Here is a 19525-nt window from a genome sequence, read left to right as displayed (position 1 = left end):
ACTGCAGGCACCAACTTACAAACTGGGCTCCAGTGCCTGGAGGCGGGACTATAGAGGAAGCCCTGCAGTGCATCCTGGGAACAGTCAAAGCTTTAGCCTGTTGGTGCCTCGGATCAAGATCAAACTCTACACCCCGATGTTATTCCCTGTGGAATATCAGTGTAGCCCGCTGCAGAAATGAATTTATTCCATGCTGGAATAAGGCTGTAACATACCAAAATGTGGGAAAAGTGAAGCGTTGTGAATACTATCCAGAGTCACTGTATACTGAGGAAATTGGTTGAGTTTTGATCAGAGATGTAAAGAAAAGGTAGGCAGGATAGGTACTGCCTTACCAGTCAAACTTTTTACTCCAAGATTTTGTCTATAAAAATTATTAGAATAATACAAAGATGATATTTACAATATATTGCTTGTATAGTCAAAACTCTGGAGTATACTGTAGTATGACAGTAAAGGCTCTGCCTTACCTCATTGGACATCACTGCCTTTAGGTGCGTACACACTGGCCGATATGTCGGCCGTTCTCTTGAACGTCGGCCAGTGTGTACAAGTGATATGTCTGTGAACTCCGTCGTTCACAAACATATCGCGTCGGCCCTGCCGCACAGCTGCCGGACAATATATCGTTAGATATATGGGCACGTCGGTGTGTGTGTGTACAGATGGTCAGCCGACCTCCTGTACCCAAGTTGCAGCAGCCGACAGTGACTGAAAGCTGAACTGGGCGGGGGCGTGGGTAGATGCCTGCCCAGTTCATGACGTCAGTCCCCGACGGATTGTGCAGTGTGTATGCACAGCACACTGCTCAATCCGGCTTTAGATATGGGTGTGGTATGGAAGGTAGATAGTAACTAGGTTGACCACTATTGGTCGATAGTAACTAGGTCGACAGGGTCTTTAGGAAAGACATGGCCTACGTGGACAAGTCAAAAGGTCGACATGAGTTTATTTTTTTGGTGTTTTCTTCGTAGAGTGAACGGGAACCCCAATTAGTGCACCGCGTCCCCTCGCTTCGCTCGCCATGCTACGGGCAAGGTGCCTCGCTTTGCTCGGCACAGGTTACCGTTCCAATCGCAGTCCACGTGGACCTAGAGACTGTCAACCTAGTTACTGTCGACCAACAGTGGTCGACCTAGATAGTGTCGACCTAGTTACTGTCGACCTAGCAACCGGATCCCTTTAGATATATCTGCAGATCAATTGAATTGCAGATATATCTTTATGTATTTAACCAGCATTAGACTTAGCCACAAAGATGTGTAATTTCAATACCCCCCAAAAAAACAAACTAAGCAGCCATAAGAAATAACAGATATGTCCTAAAGTAATGCCTTCAAGCATTACTTGAAGGCCGATGAGTACCAGCTTGAAGCAGACCTGAAGTAATTTATGCAACATGTTTATTGAATATGTGACAGATAAAATAATGGAACAGAACAAATGAAAAAGCACATTAAAAAGGGGCTGCAATAATTCAGAATAATATACAATTCAATATAAGTGATATTATTGTATTCAGCAGTATTACAATTTTACGTGGGATGACCGGTCACTATAAATGTACATTTTCAGAATGAGTACGACAAGTTGGAACATAATATATGAACTATATAGTCATCTACATGTTAGAGCACAGTGTCTCTTCTCCAACTAGCAGTGGGCACCTTCACCCACCACAGCGGATTCAGTATCAATTTAATCTCCACATGCATCAACTGGCTCAAATAACAGAATAGCTACAACAGACAAAAATAAATAAATCTTAGAAGCAAACAAAACATGAATTTCTGGATAAACCCCCCCCCCCCCCCCCCAATGCTGCCAAAGCTAATCAGAAACTAATTTCTCTATCGTCCTAAGTGGATGCTGGGGTTCCTGAAAGGACCATGGGGGGATAGCGGCTCCGCAGGAGACAGGGCACAAAAAAGTAAAGCTTTTACCAGATCAGGTGGTGTGCACTGGCTCCTCCCCCTATGACCCTCCTCCAGACTCCAGTTAGATTTTGTGCCCGAACGAGAAGGGTGCAATCTAGGTGGCTCTCCTAAAGAGCTGCTTAGAGAAAGTTTAGCTTAGGTTTTTTACTTTACAGTGAGTCCTGCTGGCAACAGGATCACTGCAACGAGGGACTTAGGGGAGAAGTAGTGAACTCACCTGCGTGCAGAGTGGATTTGCTGCTTGGCTACTGGACACTAGCTCCAGAGGGACGATCACAGGTACAGCCTGGATGGTCACCGGAGCCGCGCCGCCGGCCCCCTTGCAGACGCTGAAGAGAGAAGAGGTCCAAAATCGGCGGCTGAAGACTCCTGAGTCTTCATAAAGGTAGCGCACAGCACTGCAGCTGTGCGCCATTTTCCTCTCAGCACACTTCACACAACAGTCACTGAGGGTGCAGAGCGCTGGGGGGGGCGCTCTGAGAGGCAAATAAAAACCTTATTAGAGGCAAAAAATACCTCACATATAGCCCACAGAGGCTATATGGAGATATTTAACCCCTGCCTAACTTCAAAAATAGCGGGAGACGAGCCCGCCGTAAAAGGGGCGGGGCCTATCTCCTCAGCACACAGCGCCATTTTCTCTCACAGAAAAGCTGGAGAGAAGGCTCCCAGGCTCTCCCCTGCACTGCACTACAGAAACAGGGTTAAAACAGAGAGGGGGGGCACTGATTTTGGCGATATTGTATATATATAAAAGATGCTATAAGGGAGAAACACTTATATAAGGTTGTCCCTATATAATTATAGCGTTTTTGGTGTGTGCTGGCAGACTCTCCCTCTGTCTCCCCAAAGGGCTAGTGGGTCCTGTCCTCTGTCAGAGCATTCCCGGTGTGTGTGCTGTGTGTCGGTACGTGTGTGTCGACATGTATGAGGACGATGTTGGTGAGGAGGCGGAGAAATTGCCTGTAATGGTGATGTCACTCTCTAGGGAGTCGACACCGGAATGGATGGCTTATTTAGAGAATTACGTGAGAATGTCAACACGCTGCAAGGTCGGTTGACGACATGAGACGGCCGACAATCTATTAGGACCGGTCCAGGCGTCTCAGAAACACCGTCAGGGGTTTTAAAAACGCCCATTTACCTCAGTCGGTCGACACAGACACGGACACTGAATACAGTGTCGACGGTGAATAAACAAACGTATTTCTCATTAGGGCCACACGTTAAGGGCAATGAAGGAGGTGTTACGTGTTTCTGATACTACAAGTACCACAAGAAAGGGTATTATGTGGGAGTGGAAAAAACTACCTGTAGTTTTTCCTGAATCAGATAAAATAAAATGAAGTGTGTGATGATGCGTAGGGTTACCCCGATAGCAAATATTGGCGTTATACCCTTTCCCGCCAGAAAACACCCCTTAGGGTGATAAGGCGCTCACACGCTTATCAAGTGGCGTTACCGTTTCCAGATACGGCCGCCCTCAAGGAGCCAGCTGATAGGAAGCTGGAAAAATATTTTATTCATGTAGAGCATTTAATAGGATGCATTCTATATATATGTATGTGAGATGCACAGAGGGATATTTGCTCTCTGGCATCAAGATAAGTGCGTTGTCCATATCTCCCAGAAGATGTCAGGGACACGACAGTAGTCAGGTGATACAGATCCCATACGGCAGATGGAAGTATTGCTGTATAAAGGGAAGGAGTTATTTGGGGGTCGGTCCATCGGACCTGGGGACCACAGCAACAGCTGGGAAATCCAACCTTTTTTACCCCAAGTTACATCTCAGCTAAAAAAGACACCGTCTTTTCAGCCTCAATCTTTCCTTTCCCATGAGGGCATGCAGGCAAAAGGCCAGTCATATCTGCCCAGACATAGAGGTAAGGGAAGTAGACTGCAGCAGGCAGCCCTTTCCCAGGAAAAGAAGCCCTCCACCGCGTCTGCCAAGTCCTCAGCATGACGCTGGGGCCGTGCAAGCGGACTCAAGGTGGGGGGGTAGTCTCAAGAGTCTCAGGGCGCAGTGGGATCACTCGCAAGTTGACCCCTAGATCGTACGAGTATTATCCCAGGGGTAAAGATTGGAGAGTCGAGACATCTTCTCCTCGCAGGTTCCTGAAGTCTGCTTTACCAACGGCTCCCTCCGACAGGGAGGCAGCATTGGAAACAATTCACAAGCTGTATATCCAGCAGGTGATAATCAAAGTACCCCTCCTACGACAAGGAAAAGGGTATTATTTTTCCACACTATATTGTGGTACTGAAGCCAGACGGCTTGGTGACACATAGTCTAAATCTAAAATGTTTTGAACACTTACATAAAAGGTTCAAATCGAGATAAAGTCACTCAGAGCAGTGATAGCGAACCGGAAAAAAGGGGACTATATGGTGTCCCTGGACATCAAGGATTACCTCCATGTCCAAATTTTGTCCTTCTCATCAAGGGTACCTCTGGTTCGTGGTACAGAACTGTCAATATCAGTTTCAGACGATGCCGTTTGAATTATCCACGGCACCCCGGGCCTTTTTACCAAGGTAATGGCCGAAAAGATGTTTCTTCAAAGAAAAAAGGCATCTAAATTATCCCTTACTTGCACGACCTAAAAAGGGCAAGTTCCAGAGAACAGTTGGAGGTCGGAAGAGCACTATCTAAAGTAGTTCTTCGACGGCACGACTGGATTCTAAATATTCCAAGAATCGCAGCTGTTTTCCGACGATACGTCTGCTGTTCCTAGGGATGATTCTGGACACGGTTCAGAAAAAGGTTTTTCTTCCCGAGGAAAAAGCCAAGGAGTTATCCGACCTGTCAGGAACCTCCTAAAACCAGGAAAGGTGTCTGTACATCAATGCACAAGAGTCCTGGGAAAAATGGTGGCTTTTTACGAAGCAATTCCATTCGGCAGATTCCATGCAAGAATTTTCCAAAGGGATCTGTTGGACAAATGGTCAGGGTCGCATCCTCAGATGCACCTGCGAATAACCCTGTCGCCAAGGACAAGGGTATATCTTCTGTGGTGGTTGCAAAAGGCTCATCTATTGGAGGGCCGCAGATTCGGCATACAGGATTTGATCCTGGTGACCACGGACGCCAGCCTGAGAGGTTGGGGAGCAGTCACACAAGGAAGAAACTTCCAGGGGGTATGGACGAACCTGGAAAAGTCTCTTCACATAAACATTCTGGTACTAAGAGCAATCTAAAATGCTCTAAGCCAGGCGGAACCACTCCTGCAAGGAAAACCGGTGTTGATTCAGTCGGACAACATCACGGCGGTCGCCCATGTAAACAGACAGGGCGGCACAAGAAGCAGGAGTGCAATGGCAGAAGCTGCCAAGATTCTTCGCTGGGCGGAGAATCACGTAATAGCACTGTCAGCAGTGTTCTTCCCGGGCGTGGACAACTGGGAAGCAGACTTCCTCAGCAGACACGATATTCACCCGGGAGAGGGGGGTCTTCATCCAGAAGTCTTCCACATGCTAATAAACTGTTGGGAAAGACCAATGGTAGACATGATGGCGTCTCGCCTCAACAAGAAACTGGACAAGTATTGCGCCAGGTCAAGAGATCCACAGGCAATAGCTGTGGACGCACTGGTAACACCTTGGGTGTACAAATCAGTATATGTGTTTCCTCCTCTGCCTCTCATACCAAAGGTATTGAAGATTATACGGTGAGGAGGAGTAAGAACAATACTAGTGGCTCCGGATTGGCCAAGAAGGACTTGGTACCCGGAACTTCAAGAGTTGGTCACGGACGACCCGTGCCCTCTACTTCTGAGAAGGGACCTGCTACAACAGGGTCCCTGTCTCTTTCAAGACTTACCGCGGCTGCGTTTGACGGCATGGCGGTTGAACGCCAGATCCTAAAAGGGAAAGGCATTCCAGAAGAAGTCATTCCTACCTTGATTAAGGCAAGGAAGGAAGTCACCGCGAAACATTATCACCGCATTTGGCGAAAATATGTCGCGTGGTGCGAGGATCGGAGTGTTCCGACGGAGGAATTTCAACTGGGTCGTTTCCTACATTTCCTACAATCAGGATTGTCTATGGGTCTCAAATTGAGATCTATTAAGGTTCAAATTTCGGCCCTGTCAATATTCTTCCAAAAAGAATTGGCCTCAGTTCCTGAGGTACAGACTTTTGTTAAAGGAGTACTGCATATACAGCCTCCTGTGGTGCCTCCGGTGGCACCGTGGGATCTAAATGTAGTTTTAGATTTCCTCAAATCCCATTGGTTTGAACCATTGAAAAAGGTGGATTTTAAATATCTCACATGGAAAGTGACTATGTTACTGGCCCTGGCTTCCGCCAGGAGAGTATCTGAATTGGCGGCTTTATCTTATAAAAGCCCTTATCTAATCTTCCATTCGGATAGGGCAGAACTGAGGACTCGTCCGCATTTTCTCCCTAAGGTGGTATCAGCGTTTCACCTGAACCAACCTATTGTGGTGCCTGCGGCCACTGGCGACTTGGAGGACTCCAAGTTGTTGGACGTTGTCAGAGCCTTAAAAATATACATTTCAAGGACGGCTGAAGTCAGAAAATCTGACTCGCTGTTGATACTATATGCACCCAACAAGTTGGGTGCCCCTGCTTCTAAGCAGACGATTGCTCGTTGGATTTGTAACACAATTCAACTTGCTCATTCTGTGGCAGGCCTGCCACAGCCTAAATCTGTTAAGGCCCATTCCACAAGGAAGGTGGGCTCATCTTGGGCGGCTGCCCGAGGGGTCTCGGCATTACAATTCTGTCGAGCAGCTACGTGGTCGGGGGAAAACACGTTTGTAAAATTCTACAAATTTGATACCCTGGCAAAAGAGGACTTGGAATTCTCTCATTCGGTGCTGCAGAGTCATCCGCACTCTCCCGCCCGTTTGGGAGCTTTGGTATAATCCCCATGGTCCTTTCAGGAACCCCAGCATCCACTTAGGACGATAGAGAAAATAAGAATTTACTTACCGATAATTCTATTTCTCGGAGTCCGTAGTGGATGCTGGGCGCCCATCCCAAGTGCGGATTATCTGCAATACTGTACATAGTTATTGTTAACAAATTCGGGTTATATTGTTAAGGAGCCATCTTTAAGAGGCTCTTTCTGTTATCATACTGTTAACTGGGTTTAGATCACAAGTTGTACGGTGTGATTGGTGTGGCTGGTATGAGTCTTACCCGGGATTCAAATTGCCTCCCTTATTGTGTACGCTCGTCCGGGCACAGTACCTAACTGGAGTCTGGAGGAGGGTCATAGGGGGAGGAGCCAGTGCACACCACCTGATCTGGTAAAAGCTTTACTTTTTTGTGCCCTGTCTCCTGCGGAGCCGCTATCCCCCCATGGTCCTTTCAGGAACCCCAGCATCCACTACGGACTCCGAGAAATAGAATTATCGGTAAGTAAATTCTTATTTTAAGCTAGCCATTTCGTGTAAATGCATGCCATTTTTTTTCTTTAATCAAAACTTTTTATTGAAGAAAAATTATTGGAAAGACGCACAGAAAGCTTGATATTTTTTATTGCCAGTTTCTGTATAATGCCTCAGATTCTATTCAGGCAGTTAAATTAGACATTCTAGACGTTTAGAAAGAAAATGTTCTTATGGTATTAAAATTTCTTTACAATAGATGTTTTAACATTACAAAAAAAAAAAAAAAAAAAATTCACAATATTAAGTATGAAAATCCCTAAAGGATTTTCTGTTGGAATGGCGGATACGCTTTTAGGTATATATATTGGAGCTTGGATATGCAAACACAAAATGTTCACTTTTTGTTTACATGTAACCTCCAAATTAACGTGTGCATAGGGGCTGAAATTAACATAAATTAATAGCTATCTACATAATGGTACAAAGTAAATAGAACCTTCCTTCTAAAACATGTTCCACATATGTAGAATGGTGGTTTATTGACAGACTGTCCTTATCTAGGTAGTTGAATGCTCTGGGACAGAATTGCTGTCTGGCTGAGACTCTGTATGCTCAGGTGAGGGTTTGGGGGCGGTAATATTAGTACTCTCTGTATACTCCACTCTTTCAAACAAAATGAGAAGTTCACAATGTGGTGTCTGAGGAAAGAGGTCCACAGTAACAGCTCTGACGGGCCGAAAAGGGCGTCCTTTCACACGGTTTGAAGGAGCTCGACACAGACTGGAAAGTAAGAAACAAGCAGTGAATGTACGACACAATATACAAGGATTGGGTACAAAATGCTGGCAGTCAGGATCCAGGCGGTCACACACCCTAACCCACCCCATTGCAGCCTAACCCTAACGGTGCCCCCCTCCCCCCACACATCCTAATCATAACCCTCCTCCTAGTGCCTAACCCTAACACTCACCGTTGGGATGTGTCAGCATTGTGACGGTCGGGATCCTAACTACATCTCATACACACCCATATGATACAATATAATATGTCCAACGTAATATTCTACAACTTATCAGTTCATAGGTCTTAGGATGTGGTTATATGAAATGTACTAAATGGCCACATTATTCACTTGATTGTATAGTCTGGCTAAACTGATGAGCTACATAATATTATAGAATGGATATAAACATCCTACAATACAAAAAGTTTTTCCAAAATGCAATTCTACACAAATTATGAAAAAATAAAACTGGAAATATTTTATATCTGCAGATGGCTATTTTCCGAAGATGTGTGTAGTGTTCCTCGGTTTGACAAACATTACTGAAGAACAATTCAAGGAACATCCAGTAAACATGTCTCAATCACAGCATACTTACTCTACAAAGTTGTTCAATGCAGCTTTTGGATTGCAGGAAACATAGATCAGTCGTTTAAGATGTTCAGCTCTTCTGATTGCAATAATTACTTTGGAATCTGGAAAAAGGATAACGAACACGCTTTTCAGCATTTCGACATTACAAGACATTTGCATTTCCTTTAGTGCATTGGTTGCCAAGTTGGTCCACGGACCATAAACAGCTCACGTTTTTCAGGTCACCTAGCAGGGGCACAGGTCTCTTTATTACTCACTGACATGTTTTAAAAGATCCACAGGTGGAGCTAATTATTTAAACTTGTGATTCTGCGAGGAGACCTGAAAAACATGCACTATTTGAGGATAGAGTTGGAGAACCTATGTTCTAGTGCAGGCATTCCCAACCTCAGTCCTCAAGGCACACTAACAGTGCAGGTTTTAGTGAGATCCATGCTTCAGAGTCCTTTTCTGCGATAATAGTTATCCAGCATCTCTGAAGAGGAGAGAGGAGGCCCTTTGGGGGGCAGCCTAGAGCAGGGGGCGCACCAAAGGATGGTGGAGGAGGTAGCCAGACTAAAACTCCCCACCCCCATAGGCAGACCTGTAGGGAGCTCTCGCTAGTGATCAGCACCCCAATTCCAGTTAAAGTCCCTGGTGGTCCAGTGTGAGAGCACAGAAGACTGGGTATACACTAAGTCAGCGATGCCGTCGGTGAACCACCATTGAGAGCCATCTTACCACTATGTGGAAAGCCCTTTACCTGATCCCCGCTGTTCCAGGTGCGCAGTCCCTGCTATGTCCGGGACCGGCCAGCGTCACAGACTCAGTTGCCAGTGCGCCGGCTGCCAAAATGGGGTCCTTGGTGGAGCGGTTGGTGTGAGACTGTAGAAGCTGCACCGCCAACCACCCAATACAGTTGTAAAAGAAATAATAAGAATTTACGCACCGGTAATTCTATTTCTCGTAGTCCGTAGTGGATGCTGGGAACTCCGTAAGGACCATGGGGAATAGACGGGCTCCGCAGGAGACTGGGCACTCTAAAGAAAAGATTAGGTACTATCTGGTGTGCACTTGCTCCTCCCTCTATGCCCCTCCTCCAAACCTCAGTCAGGGAAACTGTGCCCGGAAGAGCTGACATTACAAGGAAAGGAAATTTTGAATCCAGGGTAAGACCCATACCAGCCACACCGTACAACTTGTGATAACCATACCCAGTTAACAGTATGAACAACAACTGAGCCTCACTCAACGGATGGCTCATAACAATAACCCTTATTTAAGCAATAACTATATACACATATTGCAGAAAATCCGCACTTGGGACGGGCGCCCAGCATCCACTACGGACTACGAGAAATAGAATTACCGGTGAGTAAATTCTTATTTTCTCTGACGTCCTAGTGGATGCTGGGAACTCCGTAAGGACCATGGGGATTATACCAAAGCTCCCAAACGGGCGGGAGAGTGCGGATGACTCTGCAGCACCGAATGAGCAAACACAAGGTCCTCCTCAGCCAGGGTATCAAACTTGTAGAACTTTGCAAATGTGTTTGAACCCGACCAAGTAGCTGCTCGGCAAAGTTGTAAAGCCGAGACCCCTCGGGCAGCCGCCCAAGAAGAGCCCACCTTCCTTGTGGAATGGGCCTTCACCGATTTTGGATGCGGCAATCCAGCCGCAGAATGAGCCTGCTGAATCGTGCTACAGATCCAGCAAGCAATAGTTTGCTTTGAAGCAGGAGCACCCAGCTTGTTGGGTGCATGCAAGATAAACAGCAAGTCAGTCTTCCTGACTCCAGCCGTTCTGGAAACATATATTTTCAAAGCCCTGACTACGTCCAGCAACTTGGAATCCTCCAAGTCCCGAGTAGCCGCAGGCACCACAATAGGTTGGTTCAAATGAAACGATGACACCACCTTTGGGAGAAATTGGAGACGAGTCCTCAATTCTGCCCTGTCCATATGGAAGATCAGATATGGGCTTTTACATGACAAAGCCGCCAATTCCGACACACGCCTAGCTGATGCTAAGGCCAACAGCATGACCACTTTCCACGTGAGATACTTTAGTTCCACGGTCTTAAGTGGCTCAAACCAGTGGGATTTCAGGAAATCCAACACCACGTTAAGATCCCAGGGCGCCACTGGTGGCACAAAAGGGGGCTGAATATGCAGCACTCCCTTAACAAATGTTTGAACCTCAGGCAGTGAAGCCAGTTCTTTTTGAAAGAAAATGGATAGGGCCGAAATCTGGACCTTTATGGACCCCAATTTTAGGCCCATAGTCACCCCTGACTGTAGGAAGTGCAGGAAACGACCCAGTTAGAATTCCTCTGTAGGGGCCTTCCTGGCCTCACACCAAGCAACATACTTCCGCCATATACGGTGATAATGTTTTGCTGTCATGTCTTTCCTAGCCTTTATCAGCGTAGGAATAACTTCATCCGGAATGCCTTTTTCCGCTAGGATCCGGCGTTCAACCGCCATGCCGTCAAACACAGCCGCGGTAAGTCTTGGAACAGACAGGGCCCTTGTTGCAGCAGGTCCTGTCTGAGAGGCAGAGGCCATGGGTCCTCTGTGCGCATTTCTTGTAGTTCTGGGTACCAAGTCCTTCTTGGCCAGTCCGGAACAATGAGTATTGTTCTTATTCCTCTCTTTCTTACTATTCTCAGTACTTTTGGTATGAGAGGAAGAGGAGGAAACACATATACCGACTGGTACACCCACGGTGTCACTAGGGCGTCCACAGCTACCGCCTGAGGGTCCCTTGACCTGGCGCAATATCTTTTTAGCTTTTTGTTGAGGCGGGACGCCATCATGTCCACCTGTGGCAGTTCCCATCGGTGTGCAATCAGTTGGAAGACTTCTTGATGAAGTCCCCACTCTCCCGGGTGGAGGTCGTGTCTGCTGAGGAAGTCTGCTTCCCAGTTGTCCACTCCCGGAATGAACACTGCTGACAGTGCTTGCACGTGATTCTCCGCCCATCGAAGAATCTTTGTGGCTTCCGCCATTGCCATTCTTCTTCTTGTGCCGCCCTGGCGGTTTACATGGGCGACCGCCGTGATGTTGTCTGACTGAATCAGCACTGGTCGGTTTTGAAGCAGGGGCTCTGCTTGACTCAGGGTGTTGTAAATGGCCCTTAGTTCCAGTATATTTATGTGTAGAGAAGTCTCCAGACTTGACCACAGCCCTTGGAAGTTTCTTCCCTGAGTGACTGCCCCCCACCCTCGGAGGCTTGCATCCGTGGTCACCAGGACCCAGTCCTGTATGCCGAACCTGCGGCCCTCGAGAAGGTGAGCACTCTGCAGCCACCACAGAAGAGACACCCTGGCCCTTGGGGACAGGGTGATCAGCCGATGCATCTGAAGATGCGATCCGGACCACTTGTCCAACAGATCCCACTGAAAGATCCTCGCATGGAACCTGCCGAAGGGAATGGTTTCGTATGAAGCCACCATCTTTCCCAGGACTCGCGTGCAGTGATGCACCGATACCTGTTTTGGTTTCAGGAGGTCCCTGACCAGAGATGCTAATTCCTGGGCCTTCTCCACCGGGAGAAACACCTTCTGTTCTGTGTCCAGAATCATACCCAGGAAAAGCAGACGCGTCGTAGGAATCAGCTGCGACTTTGGAACATTCAGAATCCAGCCGTGCTGTTGCAACACTTCCTGAGAGAGTGCTACGCTGATCAACAACTGCTCCCTGGACCTCGCCTTTATGAGGAGATCGTCCAAGTACGGGATAATTATAACCCCCTTCTGCCGAAGGAGTATCATCATTTCGGCCATTACCTTGGTAAATATTCTCGGTGCCGTGGACAGGCCAAACGGCAACGTCTGTAATTGGTAATGACAGTCCTGTACCACAAATCTGAGGTACTCTTGGTGAGGTGGATAAATGGGGACATGCAAGTAAGCCTCCTTGATGTCCAGCGACACCATACAATCCCCCTCTTCCAGGCTTGCAATAACCGCTCTGAGCGATTACATTTTGAACTTGAATTTCTTTATATAAAAGTGTTCAAGGATTTTAAATTCAGAATGGGTCTCACCGAACCGTCCGGTTTCGGTACCACAAACATTGTGGAATAGTAACCCCTTCCCTGTTGAAGTAGGGGGACCCTGACAATCACTTGCTGGAGGTACAGCTTGTGAATTGCCGCCAGCACTACCTCCATTTCCATGGGGGAAGCTGGCAAGGCTGATTTGAGGTAACGGCGGGGGTTCGCTTCGAATTCTAGCTTGTATCCCTGAGATACAATTTGTATAGCCCAGAGATCCACCTGTGAGCGAACCCACTGGCTGCTGAAGTTTCGGAGACGCGCCCCCACCGCACCTGGCTCCGCCTGTGGAGCCCCAACGTCATGCGGTGGACTTAGTGGAAGTAGGGGGGGACTTTTGTTCCTGGGAACTGGCTGCATGGTGCAGCTTCTTACCTCTACCCTTGCCTCTGGCAAGAAAAGATGCACCCCTGACTCTCTTGCCTTTCTGGGAACGAAAGGACTGCATTTGATAATACGGTGCTTTCTTAGGCTGTGAGGAAACCTGAGGCAAGAAAGTCGACTTTCCAGCTGTCGCTGTAGACACGAGTTCCGACAGACCGTCCCCAAACAATTCTTCACCCTTATAAGGCAAAACCTCCATGTGTTTTTTAGAATCAGCATCTCCTGTCCATTGCCGAGTCCATAAGACCCTCCTGGCAGAAATGGACATAGCATTAATTCTAGAGCCCAGCAGGCAAATGTCCCTCTGAGCATCCTGCATATATAAGACGACGTCTTTGATATGGCCCAGGGTTAGCAAAACAGTATCTCTGTCGAGGGAATCTAGGTCGTCTAACAGAGTATCTGTCCACGCTGCTACAGCACTACACATCCATGCTGAAGCAATAGCAGGTCTCAGTAGAGTACCAGAGTGTGTATACACTGACTTCAGGATAGCTTCCTGCTTTCTATCCGCAGGCTCCTTTAGGGCGGCCGTATCCTGAGACGGCAGGGCCACCTTTTTAGATAAGCGTGTCAGTGCCTTGTCCACACTAGGGGATGTTTCCCAACCTAACCTGTCCGTTGGCGGGAAAGGGTACGCCATCAGTAACCTCTTAGAAATCACTAATTTCTTATCAGGGGAACTCCACGCTTCTTCACACAATTCATTTAATTCATCAGATGGGGGAAAAGTCACTGGCTGCTTTTTCTCCCCAAACATATAAACCCTCTTGGTATTAACCGGCTTACTCTCAGAAATGTGTAATACATCTTTCATTGTAATAATCATGTATCGGATGGCCTTGGTCATTTTAGACTGTAAATGTGCCTCATCATCGTCGACACTGGAGTCGGACTCCGTGTCGGCATCTGTGTCAACCATCCGAGATAGAGGGCGTTTATGAGCCCCTGACGGTTTCTGAGACCCCGGCTGTCCCAAGGCTGCAGAGTCATCAAACCTTTTATGTAAGGAGTTTACATTGTCATTTAAGACCTTCCACATATCCATCCAATCATGTGTCGGCCCCGACGGGGAAGATGCACTTATCTGCCCTTGCTCCGCCTCCACGTAACCCTCCTCATCAAACATGTCGACACAGCCGTACCGACACACCGCACACACACAGGGAATGCTCAGACTGAGGACAGGACCCCACAAAGTCCTTTGGGGAGACAGAGAGTGTATGCCAGCACACACCACAGCGCTATATAACACAGGGATTTTCAATGCTAATAAGTGATTTACCCAATAGCTGCTTTTTTTGTATTGTTTTGCGCCTAAATTTATGTGCCCCCCCTCTCTTTTTAACCCGTCTTGTACCTGGATACTGCAGGGGAGAGCCTGGGGAGCTGCTTCCAGCGGAGCTGTGAAGGGAAAATGGCGCTGGTGTGCTGAGGAAGAAGGCCCCGCCCCCTCAGTGGGGGGCTTCTGTCCCGCTTTCCATGTAAAAAAATGGCGGGGTTTTTTACATATATACAGTGCTAGACTGTATATATGTATGTTTTTATGCCAAAGGTACTTCAATTGCAGCCCAGGGTGCCCTCCCCCAGCGCCCTGCACCCTACAGTGACCGGAGTGTGTAAGTGTGCTGGGAGCAATGGCGCACAGCTGCGGTGCTGTGCGCTACCTTAATGAAGACAGGAGTCTTCAGCCGCCGATTTCGTCGTCTTCAAGCTTCTGTTCTTCTGGCTCTGCAAGGGGGACGGCGGCGCGGCTCCGGGAACGGACGATCGAGGACAGGTGCCTGTGTTCGAACCCTCTGGAGCTAATGGTGTCCAGTAGCCTAAGAAGCACAAACTAGCTGCAAGCAGGTAGGTTTGCTTCTCTCCCCTTAGTCCCACGTAGCAGTGAGTCTGTTGCCAGCAGAGTCTCACTGAAAATAAAAAACCTAATAAATACTTTCTTTACTAGTAAGCTCAGGAGAGCCCACTAGGAGCACCCAGCTGTGGCCGGGCACAGATTCTAACTGAGGTCTGGAGGAGGGGCATAGAGGGAGGAGCCAGTGCACACCAGATAGTACCTAATCTTTTCTTTAGAGTGCCCAGTCTCCTGCGGAGCCCGTCTATTCCCCATGGTCCTTACGGAGTTCCCAGCATCCACTAGGACGTCAGAGAAAATAGGATTTTGATAACCTACCGGTAAATCCTTTTCTCCTAGTCCGTAGAGGATGCTGGGGACGACATAAAGACCATGGGGTATAGACGGGATCCGCAGGAGACATGGGCACGCTAAAGACTTTTCATTGGGTGTGAACTGGCTCCTCCCTCTATGCCCCTCCTCCAGACTTCAGTTGTAGGAACGGTGCCCAGGGAGACTGACATTTCGAGGAAAAGAATTACTTAACTAGTGGTGAGATATCTACCAACTCACACCCTCAACCATGCCGCACACATGGCATTCAACATAACACACGCCAAAAGGCATGAACTAATTGCAGCAACATGCTGAAACCAAGATAACACAACTTGTGTAACTGTAATAACTAAACTGCAGGTAAAGTACGCACTTGGACGGGCGCCCAGCATCCTCTACGGACTAGGAGAAAAGGATTTACCGGTAGGTTATCAAAATCCTATTTTCTCATACGTCTTAGAGGATGCTGGGGATGACATCAAGACCATGGGGTCTATACCAAAGCTCCAGTACGGGCGGGAGAGTGTGGATGACCCTGCAGCACCGATTGACCAAACTTGAGGTCCTCATCGGTCACGGTGTCAAACTTATAAAATTTAGCAAATGTGTTTGACCCTGAACAAATAGCTGCTCGGCAAAGTTGTAAAGCCGAGACTCCCCAGCCAGCCGCCCAGGATGAGCCCATTTTCCTAGTAGAATGGGCCTTCACCGACTTCGGTACCGGCAAGCCTGCCGTAGAATGAGCGTGCTGAATTGTCCCTCTGATCCAGCGCGCAATAGTCTGCTTAGAAGCAGGACACCCAATCTTGTTGGGAGCATACAGGACAAACAGAGCCTCTGTTTTCCGTAACCGAGCTGCTCTTGTGACATAAATCTTCAAAGCTCTAACCACATCTAGAGACTGTGACTCAGTGAAAGTGTCAGTAGCTACTGGCACCACAATAGGTTGGTTTATGTGGAAGGACGAAACCACCTTTGGAAGAAATTGTTGACGAGTTCTTAACTCTGCCCCCAACTCATACACCGCCTTGCGGATGCCAAGGCCAAAAGCATCACCACTTTCCAAGTGAGAAACTTAAATTCTATCTCCTGCAGAGGTTCAAACCAATCTGATTGAAGGAACTGCAACACCACATTAAGGTCCCATGGTGCCACTGGAGGCACAAATGGAGGCTGGATGTGCAGAACCCCTTTCACGAACATCTGAACTTCTGGAAAGGAGGCCAATTGTTTTTGAAAGAAAACCGATAAGGCTGAAATTTGGACCTTGATTGACCCCAATCTAAGGCCAGCATCCACACCCGCCTGCAGAAAATGGATAAAACATCCCAACTCAAACTCTTCCGTAGGAGCCTTCTTGGATTCACACCAAGACACGTTTTCTCCAAATACGGTGGTAATGGTTAGACGTTACTCCTTTCCTGGCCTGAATAAGAGTGGGGATGACTTCCTTAGGAATACCCTTTCAGGCTAGTATCCGACGCTCAACAGCCATGCTGTCAAACGTAGCTGCGGTAAGTCTTGATACACACACGGCCCCTGCTGTAGTAGGTCCTCTCGAGGAGGAAGAGGCCGAGGATCTTCTATGAGCAACTCCTGAAGATCTGGATACCAAGCCCTCCTTGGCCAGTCTGGGGCAATGAAGATTGCTCAAACTCTTGTTCTTATTATTTGGAGAACTTTTGGAATCAGTGGAAGTGGAGGGAAAACATATACCGACCGAAACACCCACTGGGTTACCAGTGCATCCACTACTATTGCTTGAGTCTCGACCTGGAACAATATCTCTGAAGCTTCTTGTCTAGACGAGATGACATCATGTCTACTTGAGGAACTCCCCAAAGACTTGTCACCTCTGCGAAGACTTCTTGGTGGAGGCCCCACTCTCCTGGATGGAGATCGTGTCTGCTGAGGAAGTCTGCTTCCCAGTTGTCCACTTCCGGAATGAAAATTGCTGACAGAGCTCTAACATGTCTTTCTGCCCAGAGGAGAATCCTTGTCACCTCTGCCATTGCCGCTCTGCTTTTCGTTCCGCCTTGCCTGTTTATGTACGCGACTGCTGTTACATTGTCCGACTGGATCTGCACGGGATCTTGAAGATGTACCGCTTGTAGAAGGCCGTTGTAAATGGCTCTCAATTCCAGAACGTTTATGTGAAGGCAGGCTTCCTGACTTGACCATTTTCCTTGGAAGCTTTCCCCCTGTGTGACAGCTCCCCAGCCTCGGAGACTTGCATCCGTGGTTATTAGAACCCAGTCGTGAATCCCAAACCTGCGTCCCTCTAGTAGGTGAGAACTGTGTAGCCACCACAAGAGCGAAATCCTGGCTTTGGGGGACAGGATTATTTTCCAGTGCATGTGTAGGTGGGATCCGGACCACTTGTCCAACAGGTCCCACTGGAATATTCTGGCATTAAATCGGCCAAACTGTATGGCCTCGTAGGCCGCTACCATTTTCCCCAACAACCGAATGCATTGATGGATCGACACCCTTGTTGGTTTCAATATTTGTTTGACCATTTTCTGGATTTCCAGAGCCTTTTCCACTGGAACAAATACTCTCCGTACTTCTGTGTCCAGAATCATCCCTAAAAAGGACAATCTTGTCGTCGGTTCCAACTGCGACTTTGGAAAATTCATGATCCAAACGTGTTGTTGGAGTATTGACAGGGAGAGTGCGATGTTCTGCACCAACTGTTCCCTGGATCTCGCTTTTATCAGGAGATCGTCCAGATAAGGAATTATATTGACTCCTTTTTAACGAAGGAGGACCATCATCTCCGCCATCACCTTGGTGAATATCCTCGGTGCAGTGGAGAGTGCGAACGGCAACGTCTGGAACTGGTAATGGCAATCCTGTACTGCGAATCTCAGATAAGCTTTGTGAGGAGGATAAATGGGAACATGCAAGTAAGCATCCTTTATGTCTACTGACACCATGAAGTCCCCCTCCTCCAGACTGGAAATCACTACCCTCAGGGATTCCATCTTGAATTTGAACCTTTTCAGGTAGAGATTCAGATTTTTCAGGTTTAAAATCGGTCTGACCGAGCCGTCTGGCTTCGGAACTACGAAGAGGCTTGAATAAAAACCTTCTCCTTGCTGTGCCAAAAGGTACCAGGACAATGACGTGATCCTGACATAATTTTTGAATTGCCTTGTTACTGCCTCTCTTCCCGGAAGAGAAGCTGGCAAGGTCGATTTGAAAAATCGGTATGGAGGGACGTCTTGAAACACTAGTTTGTACCCATGGGACACTATTTGTAAGACCCATTGGTCCAGGCCAGATTGAATCCAGATTTGGCTGAAAAGTTTCAGACGTGCTCCCACCCGAGCGGACTCCCGCAAGGGAGCCCCAGCGTTATGCTGCAGATTTGGCAGAAGCAGGGGTGGTCGGGAGACTCTGCGGATTTCTTTCCTTTTCCCCTTCCCCTACCTGCAAAAAAAAAAAAAAAAAAAAAAAGGGGGGACCTTTGGCCTTTTTGTATTTGTTGGGCCGAAAGGACTGCAGGTGAGAGTGATGTGTCTTTTTCGCCGGTGTAGGAGCATAAGGCAATAATGTCGATTTACCTGCGGTAGCCGCCGGGACTGACGCATCCAGCCCATCACCAAACAAGGCCTCACCTTTACACGGGAGAGTCTCCATATTTCTTTTGGAATCTGTATCAGCATTCCACAACGCCCTCCGATCTTTGGCAGACGGAAGCAGCATGGTATGTAGCTATCTTCCAATATGCATTTATCCTAGCATAAACAAGATCTGAACATTCCAAAATTTCTCTAGGAAAAATTTCTCTAGGGAATACTTGTTTCCTTGTTGGAATGCTAATATTCATTTATGTTAAATTTCATTACTGATTTTTGTTTTGTGCTGAGTTCCCATTTATTTTAAGAGCAGGAATAAAGAATTGATTATTTCTTATACACATCACTAATCATTAGACACTAAGATACAACAAGAGTGCGCCCCAACAAGAGTCATACTTTTTCTTTCTTTGTCACATTTTGCCTTCTCTTTGACTCTGGGCGCACCGCCACATGGACAGATGGGAATAATGAATATTTAATATTACTGTCCGATTTTTGGTTTAAGTATCATCATTTCACATATATCTAATCAGGCCGGTGCAGGACAAACCTCCTTTTTTTGAAACCTCCTTTATAGCTAAAACATGTTTTGAATGCTTTTTTGCTAACTTAGGACCTATTCCACTGGAATCACTAGTGTCGACACAAGAATCAGAGTTCGTAT

At 47.4% G+C, this 19525-nt stretch overlaps 1 protein-coding gene across 5 annotated transcripts in view; it reads right to left on the bottom strand.

The window, feature by feature from the left end:
- Positions 1-7304: 7304 nt before the first annotated feature.
- TRMT2A (tRNA methyltransferase 2 homolog A) overlaps positions 7305-19525 on the bottom strand; it is a 110252-nt gene continuing 98031 nt past the window's right edge. For 4 of the 5 annotated variants that reach the window (XM_063964717.1, XM_063964716.1, XM_063964718.1 and 1 more), the window contains 2 exons: positions 8683-8779; positions 7306-8080 (listed from right to left, as the gene is read on the bottom strand). In XM_063964717.1, the coding sequence (XP_063820787.1) occupies positions 7858-8080; positions 8683-8779 (320 nt within the window). In that variant the 3' untranslated portion in view covers positions 7306-7857. Of the gene's footprint in view, positions 8081-8682; positions 8780-19525 lie in introns of all 5 variants that reach the window. The other variant, XM_063964720.1, reaches the window with a different exon arrangement.

This window comes from Pseudophryne corroboree, chromosome 1 (assembly GCF_028390025.1).
Source record: "Pseudophryne corroboree isolate aPseCor3 chromosome 1, aPseCor3.hap2, whole genome shotgun sequence".
Taxonomy (NCBI): Eukaryota; Metazoa; Chordata; class Amphibia; order Anura; family Myobatrachidae; genus Pseudophryne; species Pseudophryne corroboree.
Note: the sequence above shows the minus strand (reverse complement) of the source record. Positions and strands in the feature narration are given on the sequence as shown.